The following is a 17,264-nucleotide window of genomic DNA, read 5'->3' as shown; positions in this document are numbered from 1 at the left end:
AACCAGGATGGCTTGAACTTTAAAAGTGAAAGTAGCTGCTATGGTGTATCGGGCCCTGCTGCTTGGTTTAGAGCAACAACTGGGATTCCCAGCACCCTGCTCATCAAAACTAAGGGGGGGAGGATATTTTGGCGTGTTAAATCCCAGTTGCTCAGAAGATAGGAGGCGGAGGGGGATCAGGACGGGAGCTCAGCCAGGAATAGAAGGAGCGGGATTGTAGCTGGAGACGAGGAAGCACAGCAACTGGGCCGTTCAAGTTTCGCAGGGCAGAGAACAGCTGGAGGCTTGTGCTGGAAGGGGGGGAAGCCGCTTCCCAGCAGAGAGGCAGCAATTCCCTTCCCCCGCCCCCCAGCTGAGAGCTGCGGCAGGGAAGCGACCGGGAGGGGCAGGGGGCTGCAGCACCAGCCAGGCTGCCCCTGGGAGAGGCTCGCCATGGCCTCTGCGAAGGGGGAGCGCGCCGAGGAGCTTCCCCCCGACGGCACGTGCGATGTCTGCGAGCCCGATGAAGCCCAGAGCGCGGTGGGGGTGTGCGAGGAGTGCGGCTTCTCCTTCTGCCAGCCCCACGCCGAGGAGCACGGCCAGAAGTACGCGGCCCACCGCCTGCGGGGCCCTGCCTCGGGCCGCGAGGAGGCGGGGGAAGAGGCGCCCAAGCTGGAGCGGAAGAAGTGCGAGGAGCACGGGCAGGAGCTGAACCTGTACTGCAAGGAGCATGAGAAGATCATCTGCGTGCTGTGCGCCGTCACCGGCACCCACCGGCAGCACCAGCTCATCACCCTGGATGAAGCCTACCAGGCCATGAGGGTAAGCACCGCTCCCTCCCTCCAGCCTCTCCAACAGGCTCCTCCTGCCTTCCCCCGGCTTCTCACTGCCCTGGACCCTTCCTCCACTCGCGGGGTGCCGGAGGAGGAGCTCCAGTGAAGTGGCAGCATTGCACCGATGTTGTGAGTGGAGCCCCATTGCACGCCCTGGGGAAACTGAGGCACAAAGAGGGGCAGTTGCTCTCTTTGCAGGGCTGTTATACAGTGTGTCAGTTTTAGGGTCCAGTATGCCTGCCAGGATGTGTGTGGTGATGTTAGGCCTGATTCACATGTGCCCCATGTGTCCTCCCCTCTTATGACTCCCCATCATGGTCACCCATAAAACAGACAGCTGACAAGAGATGGAGAAAGAAGGGACTTTAGAGCAGGCCCAAGGTACCTCTTTAGGATGGTGTAATCTCATGTCTGCCCCTCACCAGTGCAAGAGACAGGCCACACTCGCATATTGGGTGTTTATTGCCTGAGATAATACTGCACTCCAGCAGTTCCCCATTGCCCCAAGCTCCTTTGGCACTAGGGCACTGGGAGATGTAAAATAGGCTAATGCTCAGAACTGCAGTATTCTGCAGCGGAAGCTGAACTAGCTCCCTGGACTCCTGAAGAAGGGAGGCACAAGCAACCTCCTCTGTTCCAGTGCAGAGGCTGATTCCCCTAACGATAGTCTGTAAACTCTTGGGTATTGTGGGCTTGATTTTTCTCTTGCACCAGTTGACACTGGAGTAACTCCACTGATGCCAGTGAAGTTGCTTTTGAATCCCATCAGAACCTCAAGAGAGTAAGGCCCTCTATCTTTTTGTCTTTACAGTGCACCCTGGAAACAGACATAACCAAATTTTCTATTGTGTATTGTTGCTTACAACCCAAGTATAAACCAGACCCAACTTTTGCAGTGTCCAGTTGTAAAGGTTTCATTTGGACCCATGAGTAGGCTGCATATTGGAAGCATGGTTGTTAATGCACTCTAAGGCCTGATGATCCATGCTGCAAAGTTTTATCAGTAAAACTTGCCTTCTGTTGGCACGCAAGCTGTATGCAGTGTGTTCCTTCTTAGAGATCCTAGGGATGGTTTATGGTGTCTTTAATATCCTTGGCAAAGCAATTGTTTCTGGGAAGTTTTTCCACATATTGTTATCACATATGACCTGCCCTTCCCCTGATGAAGGCATTTGTGTCGCATGAGGGCATTTTCTATACCAGGGGTCGGCAAGCTTTCAGAAGTGCGGTGCTGAATTCATTTATTCATTCTAATTTAAGGTTTTGCGTGCCAGTAATACATTTTAATGTTTTTAGAAGATCTCTTTCTATAAGTCTGTAGTATATAACTAAACTATTGTATGTAAAGTAAAATAAGATTTTTAAAATGTTTAAGAAACTTCATTTAAATTAAAATGCATAGCCCCCCAGACCAGTAGCCAGGACCCAGGCAGTGTGAGTGCCACTGAAAATCAGCTTACATGCCACCTTCAGCACACGTGCCATAGTTTGCCTGCCCCTGTTCTATAGTGAAACTAAGGGCTTGTCTACATCAGAAAGTTGCAGCGCTGGTGAGGGAGTTACAGCGCTGCAACTTTGAAGGTGTACACATCTGCAGGGCATCACCAGCGCTGCAACTCCCTGTTTGCAGCGCTGGCCGTACTCCCGTTTTGTCTCGGGTGTAGAGGATCCAGCGCTGGTAATCCAATGTAGACACTTACCAGCGCTTTTCTTGACCTCCGTGGAAGGAGGAAGCCTCTGGTAATCAAGCTGGTCTCCTTTCCCGGTTTGCTCTCTCGTTCCCGGAACCCCGAGCAAGCAGGTCTCCTTCCCTGCGGTTTGCAGGGTGGCTCCGGGAACGCGAGAGCAAACCGCGGCGAAGCTGGTCTCCTTTCCCGGTTTGCTCTCGCGTTCCCGGAACCCCGAGCAAGCAGGTCTCCTTCCCTGCGGTTTGCAGGGTGGTTCGGGGAACGCGAGAGCAAACCGCGGCGAAGCTGGTCTCCTTTCCCGGTTTGCTCTCGCGTTCCCGGAACCCCCCTTGAAGCCGCCCAACAGCGCTGCAGTGTGGCCACATCTAACACCACTTGCAGCGCTGGTTGCTGTAAGTGTGGCCACTCTGCAGCGCTGGCCCTATACAGCTGTACTAATACAGCTGTAACAACCAGCGCTGCAAAATTTTAGATGTAGACATGGCCTAAGTGAGTTAGCAAACAAACCCCAGGATCTGTCTTTGCAGGCTCAAGAAGCAACCAGCCAGCCCAAGCTTCTTTTCTCTGCTTCTATAGTACTTGGGGTAGCTACAGGAGCGTGTGTGGATTGGCCCCAGGGAGTTATGAATGGACTGCTTCTTTCTCCATCTTTTCCCACATTTCTGTTTATGGGTGAATGTGATGGGCAGTCATAAGGGGAGATGACGCTGGGCAAGAATCAAGAAAGGAGGGAGTGGGAAGAAAAAATACATGGGTTAGAGATGAGGGGAGGAGAGATGGCAGCAACGGTGCTGGGGCATTGACATGTGAAGATATGGAGAAAGGTAACCAGCCACCAATCAGTTGTAAAGAGCATCTCCAGTGGTGGAACAAAACATGGGAACTATGGAATAAAATCTGACTTAAGCAAGTAGCTCTCAGTAAATGTAATATTGCTGGGTTTTCTTGGCACAACTGTTTGTCATCGTGTTATCACTCCTGTAATATCTGGCTCCTCCAGTCTGATGTTTAGGGAGGCTTTTGACATGTATTAAACCTCTTACTCTCTGGGTACGTCTACGCTACAGGATTAGTCCGATTTTACATAAACCGGTTTTGTAAAACAGATTGTATAAAGTCCAGTGCATGCGGCCACACTAAGCACATTAATTCGCGGTGTGTGTCCATGGTCCGAGGCTAGCATCGATTTCTGAAGCTTTGCACTGTGGGTAGCTATTCCGTAACTATCCCATAGTTCCCGCGGTCTCCCCAGCCTATTGGAATTCTGGGTTGAGATCCCAGTGCTTAATGGGGCAAAAATCATTGTCGCGGGTGGTTCTGGGTATATGTTGTTTTCCCGGAGGAAGGAATGAGTGACAACGGCAGACAATCATTTTGCGCCCTTTTTCCCTGGAGTGCCCTGGCAGACGCCATAGCACAGTAACCATGGAACCCATTCAGCTTTTTTTTTTACTGTCACCATATGTGTACTGGATGCCACTGACAGGCGTTACTGCAGCGCTACACAGCAGCATTTGTTTGCCTTTGCATGAGACGGTTATCAGTCGTTCTGTGCCATCTGCTGCCATTGTAAATTGGCAATAAGATGACAGTTATCTGTCGTTCTGTACTGTCTGCTGCTATCATGGGTGCCCCTGGCTGAGGTCGGCCGGGGGCGCAAAGGCAAAAATGGGAATGACTCCCCGAGTCAATCCTTCCTTTATGGTATCTAAAAAGAGTCAGTCCTGCCTAGAATATGGGGCAAGTGTACTAGAGAACCAGTGTACCAGAGAGCACAGCTGCTCCATGTCAGATCCCGCAGAAATGACGAGCTGCATGCCATTCACGGGGGTTGCCCCTGCAACAACCCTACCCGTTGCTTCCCTTCTCCCTAACCTTCCTGGGCTACTGTGGCAGTGTGCCCCCCATTTGTGTCATGAAATTATAAAGAATGCAGGAATAAGAAACAGTGACTTGTTAGTGAGATAAAATGAGGGGGAGGCAGCCTCCCACTGCTATGACAGTCCAGGCAGAACATTAAGCGGTGCGGGGGAGAGGAGCCCAGCATCCCGCTGCTGTGATAGTCCAGGCAGTACAGAATCTTTTCTTTACACGTTAAGCGGTGCAGGGAGAGGAGCTTAGCCCCCAGTTGCTATGATGAGGGCGGTTACCAGCCGTTCTATACCATCTACTGGGAATGACCAAGAATCATTCCTATTTTTACTCAGGCGCCCCCGGCCAGCCTTACCTGAGGCCAGCCAGGAGCACTCATGGGCTGATGGTGACGATGGATACCAGTCATATTGTACTGTCTGCCACCGGGGAAGGAAGAAGAGCGGATACTGCTCTGCACTGCTGCAGTATCGCATCTACCACCAGCATTCAGTAGACATAGGGTGACATTGAAAAAAGTCAAGAAACGATTTCTTTCCCTTTTCTTTCACGTGGTGGGGGGAGGGAGTAAATTGACGAGCTATACCCTGAACCATGCCGGACAATGTGTTTGAACCTACAGGCACTGAGAGCTCAGCCAAGAATGCAAATAGTTTCTGGAGACTGCTGTGGACTGTGGGATAGCTGGAGTCCTCAGTACCCCCTCCCTCCCTCCATGAGCGTCCATTTGATTCTTTGGCTTTCCGTTAACGCTTGTCACGCAGCACTGTGTAGCCTGGAGAGTTTTTTCAAACGCTTTGGCATTTCGTCTTCTGTAACGGAGCTCTGGTAGAACAGATTTGTCTCCCCATACAGGGATCAGATCCAGTATCTCCCGTATGGTCCATGCTGGAGCTCTTTTAGGATTTGGGACTGCATCGCCACCCATGCTGATCAGAGCTCCACACTTCAACAGGAAATGAAATGCAAAATTTCGCGGGGCTTTTTCTGTCTACCTGGCCACTGCATCCGAGTTCAGATTGCTGTCCAGAACGGTCACAGTGGTGCACTGTGGGATACCACCCGGTGGCCAATACCGTCGATTTGCGGCCACACTAACCCTAATCCGATATGGTAATTTTAGTGCTACTCCTCTCGTTGGGGAGGAGTACAGAAACCGATTTAAAGAGCCTTTTATATTGATATAAAGGGCCTCATAGTGGACGAGTGCACCATTAAATCAGTTTAATGCTGCTAAAATCGGTTTAAACACGTAGTGTAGACCAGGCCTCTGAAGTGGGAAATTCTTGTGTATTTCAGTAGCCTGTTGGTGCAGTGTGCCCTGGCAAACCAAGACACAGCTGGTAGATTTAATTTTAGCCCTCCCTTCCAGCCTTGATGGTTGTTTTTCTGCAATCCGAGGAGAAGTGCTGTTCTGTCTTAGGAAGTGTGGGAGTTTTTAAAGACACGGTGTTAATTTTCTAAGTATCAAAATAGAAAGGGGAAAAATACACAGACGTTCTGCTTCCTCTTTGTTCACTTCACTGCAGATTTATTTGTTCCATTAACAGCTAAAATGACTAGCTAAAGGACTGATAGCTCCTCTGGATACATCTACATCACAGCTGAGAGCTTCGGGGGTTGAGTGGGCTGGAGAGCCAGAGCTCCAGCCCATGCCGCTATGCCCACACTGCTGTTTCAAGTATACTAACACAAGCCCTGACAGCTCAGATCCATCTACCCAGGCTGAGAGGCTTGCTCCCTACTGTAGTGTAGCCATACCTTTAGTCTGCCCTGCTGTTGCCTGTCAGCTGCACATTTCTGAAACCTTCTCCCACAGTTCCATAAAGAGTGGACTCAATGATTCAGAGGGGATTGGTAGTAAGATATTAAAAGCCTCTGTGTTGTATCCAGCCCCCAATAGTTGCTGCTGCTGTTTAGCTGAGAGTTCCTACTGTCTGATGGCTATTGGGTGGCCTGTGCGAAATAAATTTGTTGGCTCAGTCCAGTTTCATGGTCTACGTCGTAAAAATTGCTAGTGCTCGTAGCGCTGTTGTTGGCAGTTTCAGCAGAAGGGCCACTGAGAGCAGGCTCCTCTCCATCTCCGAGAGCTGGTCCCTTTGCTCTGGGTTGCAGCACATAGGGGAAGCTTGTTTGGCTGCTCTCCTTGCATTGCTCATTTTCTGTCTAAAGTTCGGACTTCAGTCTCCAGGGCTGTCAAGACAACTCCTGTTGTAAGCACTGAATTCATGTGCACAGTATGTTTTTTTTTTTGTTTGTTTTTTGTTTTTGTTTTTGTTTTTGAAGAGTTTGGGGGAATGCTCCCAAACCATACTTGTTTCAGTAGTGTCACTTCAGTGTCTCAGGCCTTTGGCTACACTTGCGAGTTACAGTGCAATAAAGCCGCCCACAGCGCTGTACCTCACTCCCCATCCACACTGGCAAGGCACGTACAGTGCTGTATCTCCACGGCTACAGCACTGTTGGTATTCCACCTCCCTGAGAGGAATAAAAATTATCGCGCCGTCGCTGCAGCACCAATGTGGCCGCCCAGTGCGCTGTATTTGGAGTATCCCACAATGTCTGTTCTAGCCACTCCGGTCATCAGTTCAAACTCTGCTGCCCTGGCCTCACGTGACCAACCGTCAGACCCCCCCTTTATACCCTGGGAATTTAAAAAATCCCCTTCCTCAGCCAGACCTGGAGTGCTATCAGCGAATCTTTCCAGGTGACCATGTCTCCACGTGCCAAGTGAGCCCTAGTATGGAGCAATGGCGAGTTGCTGGACCTCATCAGTGTTTGGGGGGAGGAAGCTGTCCAGTCCCAGCTGCGTTCCAGCCGTAGGAATTATAGTACCTTCAGGCAGATATCAAGGGCCATGATGGAAAGGGACCATGACTGGAATGCACTGCATGTCACCTCCAACCCACTTTCCCCAACATCCAGGTTCTTACCACCACCAGCTGCTTCCAATACCTGTATCTTCACCACCAGCCCTGAAAACTACTACCCTTACCCTCTTCAGTCAACCCCCATCACCATGCAGTATAACCATCTTGAAGTGCAGCTCTCATTGCACAGCACTACAGACAGGACATACGCAAATCTGTGATTGTACCGTTCCCCACCCCAGCCCCTTGCCCTTTCTGATTCCCAAGAAGTTGTGTTTTCTTTTCAATAAATGGGTTCTTTGGCTTTGAAAACATTCTGTATTATTGCATAAAGTAAAGATACCTTAGCCCAGGAAAGAAACAGGCACTGCAAATCAGCTTAGCAAACACAGATTCCTACTAACATTATAAGCACTGCACTTCACTACTGTGCAGGGCACCAGACATTACTGCTGGTTTTCAGCCTCAAATTCCTCCCTCAAGGCATCCCTAATCCTTGCAGCCCTGTGCTGGGCCCCTCTAATAGCCCTGCTCTCTGGCTGTGCAAATTCAGCCTCCAAGTGTTGAACCTTGGAGGTCCACGCCTGACTGAATCTTTCACCCTTCCCTTCACAAATATTATGGAGGGTACAGCACGCGCATATAACCGCGGGGATGCTGTGTTCAGCCAAGTCCAGCTTCCCATACAGAGATTGCCAGCGGCCCTTTCAACTGCCAAAAGCACACTCCACAGTGATTCAGCACTGGCTCATCCTGTAGTTGAACCGTTCCTTACTGCTATCAGGGCTCCCTGTGTAGGGTTTCATAAGCCACGGCATTAATGGGTAAGCCAGGTCTCCAAGGATCACAATGGGCATTTCGACTTCCCCTACTGTGATTTTCCGCTCTGGGGAAAAAAGTCCCAGACCTGCAGCTTCCTGAACAGAAACCGTTGCTGCTGCAAGTGCTGTATATGTGGCCACGACAGTGCAATGGCAGCTGTCAGTGTGGACAGACTGCAGCGCTTTCCCTACTCAGCTGTAGGAAGACAGGTTTAACTCCCAGCACTGTACAGCTGCAGGTGTAGCCATACCCTCAGATTGTTATTGTGCTTCCCTTAGAAGAAGTGAAAGTGTCAGTAACAAAGACTCCACTAGCTGCAGTCCATCCACATCCCACCCATACACAGAGGTGAAGGGGCTGGATAATAGGCTGAAATCTTGTTCTTGTTTGTCAAGGTCATTCTTTGGCTAAGGGTTCCAAGTCAATAAGATGAAACCTAGAAAATTAGAGATTGACCTGACCTGCTAAATTGGAATCTGAATCCAAGCATTGCCAGTGTTTGAGGAGGTGAGGGAGTAGTGGTTCTGTTGATGGATTTTTGGTTTGAAAGAGAAGTATATGGGTTGACCCCTGGAGGGAACCTTATGTTTTTTTGAAATTGTTATTGGAATTTATTTTGGCGCTCAAGTAGTTGCTGATTAGAACAAGGCAAGTAATGCAACAGGATTAATGAATGCCCATTTCATTAAGGGAGTTATTTCTGATGTGCTGAACACCCATAGCTTCCAGTGACTTGACCCGGAGCTGTGGGTCCTTAGCATCTCTTTAAAAACAAGGTGTGGAATCCTTGTTCTCCCTCCTCCCCACCATTCTAGCTCCTTTGTTCTGAGTAAAAAGGCTGAAATGTTGTAAGCAGCTCTAAAAGCCCCAGATCTGGAAGGGACAGGCTGGGGCAGGTACTGTGGAGACAGCCATAAGGAGTCCTTGAGAGTTAGCCTTCACAAGCCTTGGCATTGGGAACAGGGATGAGAGGGCATGTTAAAAGTGGGGGTTGCAGCAAGCAGTTTCGGGCAGTGTTGCAGCCCAGAGCAGTGTTGCCAATTTAGCAAATTTGTTGCTAATCTAGCAGCTTTTTAGTCTCAGAAAGATTTGTCAAGTTTTGCTGCACCAGGTCGCTGAACAGTGACTTTTAAATAAATTTGTGGATACTCTGGTGACTTTTGCTTTTGCCTGTGCTCAGGGAGTGGGCTTCAGTTCCGGTCAGACCTTGCTTGGAGTTGGAGGCGCCTGTCCATGCGTGCTTCAGGGGTGGCAGATTTTGGCAGGGGGATGATGATGAAGGGAAATGCAGTGGCAGCAGTCGCTCCTTGTGTAACTCTAGGCAGCAGTAAGCAGGAGCTGTAGTCTGCCCCGTTGTCACTCAGGATCTATTAGTGTAAAGGATGGAGCCTCCAGCTGCAAATGGTCTCGCTGGGCTCAGCAGGTAAGAGACTCTCAGCACTGAGCTGCCTGCCTCCACCCACTTCTTGCAGGCACTTGCCATGTAGCCTCTTGCATTCCTATAGACACTCAGCACCCACCCTGGTATCCCCCAGACACCCAGCACATATCAATCCCCCCTCAGGTGTTGATCACCCACAGCCCTTTACAAAGGGTCATTTACGATGAATGTGGAATCAACATCATCTCGGCACAACCAAATACAACTCGAATAGATCCTGAATCCTCCGCTGTACAGTTGCGAAACGTGGACACTATGTTGCTCAGATTGGACAAAGCTGGAGGCTTTCTGCACAAAAGGCCAACATCGTATATTAGGCGTAAACTAGAATGACTTTGTAACGCAGATGTTTATGGTTGCTCCAGTCTACAGACTACTGGGGCCATTTGTCCATAGCCGGCATCTTATGCTTTTCAGATATATTGCCAGAATGCCTCAAGGCGTTCCAGCAAACACCATTCTCTGGGTAGCTTGTAACATCTGGGATACAGTTCCACCAACTGAGGGGTGGAGGCGGCCCAGAGACAGACCCCCCCCCATTACATGGGTGCATCAAGTCTGTTTCAACATAGGACTTTCAACTGGTCAAGCCCTTGTGGCCACATAGGAACAGACCAAATGGCAAACAAATGGTACAGCTGATTGTTCAGCTGGTCATTGAAGAAGCACTGCCTATTTAGCACCCCTACCGTCTCCTACACAGAATCTCTTGTCTGTCTGTCAACCTTCCAGTATCCGTAATGCTTCCCCAGAGCTCTGTCCACCCTCCAGTACTTCACCCAGAACACTTAAATCTTGTTACAATATATTTGAAAGGGGAAACTTTGCAGGAAAGCAGTTGAGTCCTTAGAATTGTCCTTTTCAATAAATCTCCACAGGCATGTGGAAGAAAGGCAATTTGTTGTCTTGATGCCTGTATTTGCTTTATTTAACATTCAGTTTTAATTATTTTAAAACTCCAATGAATGCATCTCTAGCTGTCCTAATGTTTACCACATCTGTCAGAGAAGCAGCCTTTTCTTTTTAGCTTTTATACTTGTGGATTTTTATTTCAAATTGCATGCTACAATAGCATTCAAAAGCGTGACATTTACGACTGACTCCACCACAAGTTGAGTAAAACCCATACTGAATCATTCAAGGGCATACTGAGTAATTCATATGTTAATCACCTTTTCCCAAAAATAAGAAAAAGAAACAAGGAAACAAGAAACAATTCACTATGATGTGTCCCTGAAACAAATATATAAAGCTTTTACCAAGTATCAAAACATTGCAATCATATGTACTTTAGAAGTCTTGTTGGTTACAAGACTTCTCCTGTTTAGGAAAAGATGAAGGCACTGCTCCCGCTGAAGTCGGTGACTTTACTAGCAGTGGATTCAGGCATCAAATCTAGGAAATTGGTGTGGAGTTGGGGCTGCTTTGTACCATGTGATGACAGCAGCCAATGGAAAATGATCACCCAGATGGCCACACACAGATAAAATACAGGCTCTCTGGAGTTTAGAGAAATTTTTGCTCCACCTGGAGACTTTTCCAGGTCGAAATGGTGACTTTCACTGAGTGGCAGTTGCAACACTGAGCCAGAGCACAGTCCTTGGATGTTGCCATAACTTAGGCTTTTAGCCATCTGAGCCCTGGCCCCATCCCCTCTTGGGTAGCATAGAATCTCACCCTGGCACATGTTTTCTTATTTTAAATTTTTGTATCCCAAAATTCTCAGAAAAAATTAACTGAATACACTCCTGGTTCATATTTAACCATGATGCTCCCATCTCTATTACAGGTTGGGCAGGTGCATACTGAGTGTAATTTTCATTTCCTTGGAGCACTGTTTCTTGAAATGAGCTAGCAAGTTCTCGTTGTTCATCCTGCTTCTTACTGAGTTTCTAGCAAGATGTCTATATCTAACTTCACCTGCCACAGAAGTGCAGTCCCACAGGATGCTGAGTGCTCTGGACTCTTTGAAATGAGTGAGCATTGAGGTTGTTCTGTACCCTTATTTATGCAATGGCAGGCCTGCAGTACCAAGGATGTAATCAATCTGCTTCAGTCAGGTGGGTGGCAGGATAAGGTTGGTTAGATTTTTGCAAACTTCAAATTGCTGTCTGTACTCCTGTATCCACAGTGGAGAGAGAATCTTTAATGGGTAACAAACATTTTAGCAGTGGCTTGGATCATCCTAGTTTTAGAATGTGTGTTGTGTTCAGACTCAACTCTCCTTTCCAAAAGAGCATGTTCCAAGTAATAGCATCAATACCTTGTCAGCAGGTGACAATAACCAGCCTTGTTTGACTTTCAAAAGTCATACCCTGATAGTTTATTTATCAAAAATAATTTGAATGATGTTTTAATGCTGTGGAAGAGCCACGTGGCAAGTGAAATGACAGACTCGGGTAATGCCCTAAGCAGATCCTAGTCTCTGAACTAGGATCATAGGAGCTTCTGTGGAGGATCTAGAGCACAGAAGTTTAAATCAGATGGGACATGCTCACATCTCTTTTTGCTTTGACATTTAATGTATTTTGAGAGGAAAAAGTGCTCTTGTTTTCTGTCCCTGAGTGTGTGTTAAGGAACATTGGGATGCTGCTTGCATTGTTTAAATCACTCTGCCTTCTGTCTCATGTCAGACTATTTCTGGACACTTGCTATTGATGCCTCATTGAAAAACTTCTGAAAAACTCCTCCTTATATACTATATTTTAATAATTTACCATTTATTTGGTTGATTACTTGGAGCACCTGTATACAAATAAGATCTTTGTTGCTTTTGATTTTTGTCTGTTCCTGCTTCTTCCGCCTCATTGAAATCCTAATCTGAATGTCATAATTGACTGCTCAAGGAACATAGGATACGATACCTGGAAACTGACTGGCGCTGTATAAACATCTTTATTAGGTAGGTTTCCAGTGAGCAATGAGCAACAGAAACAGATGACATTATTCCTGTTTTGACGCAGCTGTCCCAAGTAAATTATTTTTTTGTAAAGGAAGACACCAGAAACATTCACTATAAGCAGAATCATCCTGTGCAAATATCCTCTCAGATAAGTGTAACTTTACTTTTTGCATAGAACAGTTGAAGCAAAGGAAATGAATATTCCAGGGATTCCATAAGTGCCTATCACTTCATTTCTCTCTCCTGAAGTATGAACTCTTGATTGCTTCCTTAATTAGTTCTTTCCTTTTTTAATCTCTCTCTCTGCTCCTGTTTATAAATGGATATACAAAAAGTGCAAGATTAAATAATCAGGCAGCCAGTGCCCATTATAGACTATAAATGTTACATGGACCAGGCCACCCCATTCTTGCAGATCCTCAATAAGAGCCTTATCTTGTAAAGTGCTGAGTGCCTCCTGCAAATCATGAGCCATTGGCTTTAGTAGTAGTTGAGGGGCAATGAGCATCTTGTAGGATTGGGCCCTAATTCAGTGAACATGGGTGCAGCTGAGCCATGAGACAAAGCAATGAATGAGTCAGCCTGTGCAATTGCATTTAATTTTCATTCCAATAGTTTTCTCAGCTCACTTAGCGGCAGCTTTTTGCCTGAACAAAAATAGTCCCAGAAGAGGAGGCAAATGTATTCATGGGTTCACTGCAACTTGGCTGATAGAATTAGCTGAAAAATTGCCGCCTCCCATTGTCCTGTGACAATCCTTGTTGTGCTTGGTGGAGTTAAAATGAGTGCTGTTTAGTGACCTCTGTCCTCCCTTCCTTATAGAATAGAGAACCTGTTGACCTGAAGGTGGCCATGCTGGAGATGGTGGAAAGGTTAAAGTTCAAGTGTGCAGACCCTAAAGTAAGTCACTGAAATGATTGTTTGTTTGAATGCGCGCACGCTCTCTCTCTCTCGCCTTTCGTTCTCCTTGAGCTCAACGCAGTATATTGTTAATGACTATCTGAATGTTACATTGAGATCTAATTAAGCATGTCAATCAAAACACAGAAAGCACACTTTAAATATGCCTAGTGACATATCATATATTTTCCCATTGTATGTTCAAAGTCATAAAATAGAATCATTAATTGATTTCCCTCAACCACAAACTAGTGCGTTGTTAATTTTCTTTGCAGTAGCACTTCCTTAGAGGCCCACACCGACTCTAAAATCAGTGTAGCTAAATAAATTGCGAAAGGTCCACAACGAGCTATACTGTTGCTAAGGTGGCATCAGATAAACATGATCTATTGGGGAAACTAGGACAACAGTCTTCCTTCCGTCATCCAAGTTGAGATAATAACCAAGAGCCCTTTGGAGAATGTGCTAAGGCTCCATGTGACAAGGAATCTTGTCAGAAGATGTAATGGTGACAATCTTCCTGGAAAAACAGACCTCCTAGAAAGAGAAGGGAAGGTATAACATCTCAAGTGTACGTATTCCAGTGCAGAGTCAGGGAGTTAGTACTAAGAACTACTTACTGGTATGACACCTGTTAACATGGACTCCCATTTGCTAACCAAAAAACTGCAATGGAAATGGCATCTGCAAAGCTTCATTTGAGGGCCTGGGAGTGGTTGTCAGAAGGGGAAGCCACAAACAGGAATTATCATTGACAAACGTTTCAGCAGGAGAGCGGAAAGAAGGCTTCTACTTCTCAACATTGTAGTAAGCATAAGGCATACATCAGCAAAATTGAGACTAAAATGGTTTATACAAGTGCTGGTAGCTTTTACAGCGCTGGGAGAACTCTCTCCCAGTGCTGGAGCCGCGACTGCATAGCCACGGCACCACCTTAACATCAGTTGTATAGACATACCTTTACGCCAGCTATCAGGAAAAACTTCCAAGTGACAAGATCTGTTAGATAATGGAGGAGTCTCCTAAGGGAAGTTGCAGCAAACCCCATTGCTTGATGTATTGAAAACTCAATGGCACAAAATAGTAGCATAACAAAGGTGCCACAGTGTATATAGTAGAACTAGTCAGTTACCAACACCAGTGCTCTGAACTTGCCAGTCAATCACATACCTCATTTGGATCCAGAAGTACACAATCAGGCAGAAGCAGAGACCAAAAAAAGGGGGTAGGGAAATAAAGTCCAGTACTGTGTTAAACATAAACTACTAAAAATATAAAGGAAGAGCAGCATTTTTGTTCTGCATAGTAAAATTTCAAAGCTGTATCAATGTTCCGCTGTAAACATCTGAAAGAACCATAACATTCAGAGTGACGAACAACCTCCATTCCCAAGGTGTTCGTAACTCTGAGGTTCTACTGTAGATGATGGGATAGGTCTTCCTTCTCTCTTGTATTCTCTTGAAGTTTCCTGATTGTTTCCATATTTCCCTCCAGTTTCTAAATCATGTATTTACTTATTTTTAAGTACTTCTAGGGTTTGCATAGTGTGTGAAAATTGTATCCTGCTTGCTCCTCACTAAGGGTTGTTTGGTACTGGAATTCCAAAATAAGCTGGAGGGAAGTTGTGATCAAATGCACAGTGAGTATACCAAACCAAAACATAGATTGTAATGTAACAAATTCTCTACTAACACCCAAACGTCACATTAACTGAGCTCTGGTACAGTCGCTGGGGTGGCTGACTGCCCCCCTCCATTGTGGCCAACATCTATTTTTCCTTCTATAATAGACTGTTTTGTTACTGAGATTTTTTTTTCCTTTCCCCTGCTGTAATTCTCCTGAAACATCTGCTTGAACCAGAAACAAACAGCAGTTCGATCTCTGGATACAGCATCGTTGCCTGAACGCTTTGGCCCTGAAATCCTCCAGCGCTTTGTTCCTATAGCGTTTTTTCCCTCGCACTACAAGACTTGATTAATCCAAATGTGAAGTCCCGCAAGCACTGTAGTTATTTTTAGCGTTAGAACTCTGCAAAAGGTGAATGAAGATTTATGATTTCATCTAATATAAATCTAGCAGCTCTTCCCTTCCCAGCTAGGACTTGGATGGATTCCAGCAACCTCCTCCCATCTCTTAAATAGCCTTTTATTTCTTTAATTAAAAAGTTTAGAAGGGCCAGTGAGTCCTTCAGGGTCCTAAGGAGCATGGATGAAATAGGTACAATATATAATGCTAGGAATTTCTGTGTATGGCTGCTCTCATTTGGGGATTATAAATTGGTTTTTGCAAATACCCGTTTATTTTGTGCATTGGTTCAATGTCTTGGGGGCGGGAGGAAGAGGAGGCTGGAGTGGTGAGAGAGGCTGGTTAGACTAGTGATGAACCTAAAAAAGTTTGGAGATCCATTTTGGATGCTTACCTAAAGTTCTAAGGATCTCTTATTTGACTAGCTCCTTAAGAATGCCCTCCGTTTTTAACCCACCCTTCCATCTCCCCATGTAGTTCATATTTTACAATTGGCTTTTACAGTTGACTCTTATTCTGAGGAGATAAACCTTAGAACATAAGAATGGCCATATTGGGTCAAACAAATGGTCCATCTATCCCAGTATCGCATCCTCCTTACAGCAGCCAACACCAGATGCCTCAAAGGGAATGAACAGAACAGGGCAACCATCAAGTGATCAACTCCCTGTCATTCAGTCCCACCATCTGGCTACCAGAGGCCTAGGAACACCCTGACTACCTTGTCTAATAACTATTGTCTAATAGCTCCATGAACTTATCTAATTCTTTTTTGAACCCAGCTATAGTTTTGGCCTTCACAACATTCCTGGCAACAAAGTTGACTCTGCATTGTGTGAATTAGTACTTATGTTTGTTTTAAACTTATTAATTTTATTGGGTGACTTTGTTCTGTTTGGCTCTTGTGTTATGTGAAGAGGTAAATAACGCTTCCTTACTCACTTTCTCCACACCATTCGTGGATTTTATAGATCTCTATCATGCCCCTCTGCATTCTCTTCCCCCTCCCCCCGTCATCTCTCTTTCTAAGATGAACAGTCCCCATATTTTTAATCTCGCCTCACGTGGAAGCTGTCCCATGCCCCTCATCATTATGTTGCCCTTCTCTGTACCTTTTCCATTTCTAAAATACCCTTGTTGAGATTGAGCGACCAGAACTGCACGCAGTATTCAAGGTATGAGTGTACTGTGGATTTATATAGTGGCATTACTGTCTTATTACACTGCTCTACAGCCAAAATGCTTCTGAAATAAATGTAGTCCAACTTTACTATTTCTGGGTCACTGAGAACGAAAATGATGCTTAAAATTGTTGATTGGCTCTAGTTTTCAAGATATGCTGTTGGGTCAGTATATACGACCCTTGATTGGGAATGGTGGAGGATAAGTGAGTTATAAAGGGAAGGGATCTCAATTTAAACCAGAAATGACTAAAATACATCTTTGACTGGATCTATGAATAAATCTATGACTGGGTTTGGACAGTACTTGCTTTTGAGGCAAAACAATGAATGATGCAATCTGAAGCTGATATTGCGTCATACATGATGTGAATTGCATCATGTTATTCCTAGAAGTCATGGATGATGCAATCATAACGAAGCTTACATCACTCTGCTGAACAAATTGCCCTATATCAGCTCTAGAAATCATACAGTGTCGTGCTCTCTTATTTGTCAAGTGTTTGATTTTGCAAAGGGACACATTTCTGTTTAGCCAAAGTGAGCAGAGATGCCTCGTACTTGTGTGAACAGTGCAGATACCTTCTGCTATGTTTGTGGTGAGGTGACTTTTGCATCACAAAAGCACAGTATAACCACTATCGTTAAGAAAGCCTCTCACTTTTATTTTGGCTGCAAAATAGGAGATCAGGACAAGAGGTGGGCCCCACACATATGCTGCAACACTTGTGCAACAAATTTTCTCCAGTGG

At 46.1% G+C, this 17,264-nt stretch overlaps 1 protein-coding gene across 17 annotated transcripts in view; it reads left to right on the top strand.

Moving 5' to 3' along the window:
* Window positions 1-331: 331 nt before the first annotated feature.
* TRIM44 (tripartite motif containing 44) overlaps window positions 332-17,264 on the top strand; it is a 168,119-nt gene continuing 151,186 nt past the window's right edge. For 16 of the 17 annotated variants that reach the window (XR_004000059.1, XR_004000058.1, XR_004000057.1 and 13 more), the window contains exons 1-2: window positions 332-801; window positions 13,230-13,307. Coding sequence is in view for 12 of the 17 variants with exons in the window: in XM_030560040.1 (XP_030415900.1) it covers window positions 433-801; window positions 13,230-13,307 (447 nt within the window). In the remaining 5 variants the exon portion in view is untranslated. The remainder of the gene's footprint in view (window positions 802-13,229; window positions 13,308-17,264) is intronic. The other variant, XM_030560046.1, reaches the window with a different exon arrangement.

Source organism: Gopherus evgoodei, chromosome 4 (assembly GCF_007399415.2).
Source record: "Gopherus evgoodei ecotype Sinaloan lineage chromosome 4, rGopEvg1_v1.p, whole genome shotgun sequence".
Lineage (NCBI taxonomy): Eukaryota > Metazoa > Chordata > Testudines > Testudinidae > Gopherus > Gopherus evgoodei.
The sequence above is the reverse complement of the archived record's forward strand: the minus strand, read 5'-3'. Positions and strand labels throughout refer to the sequence as shown.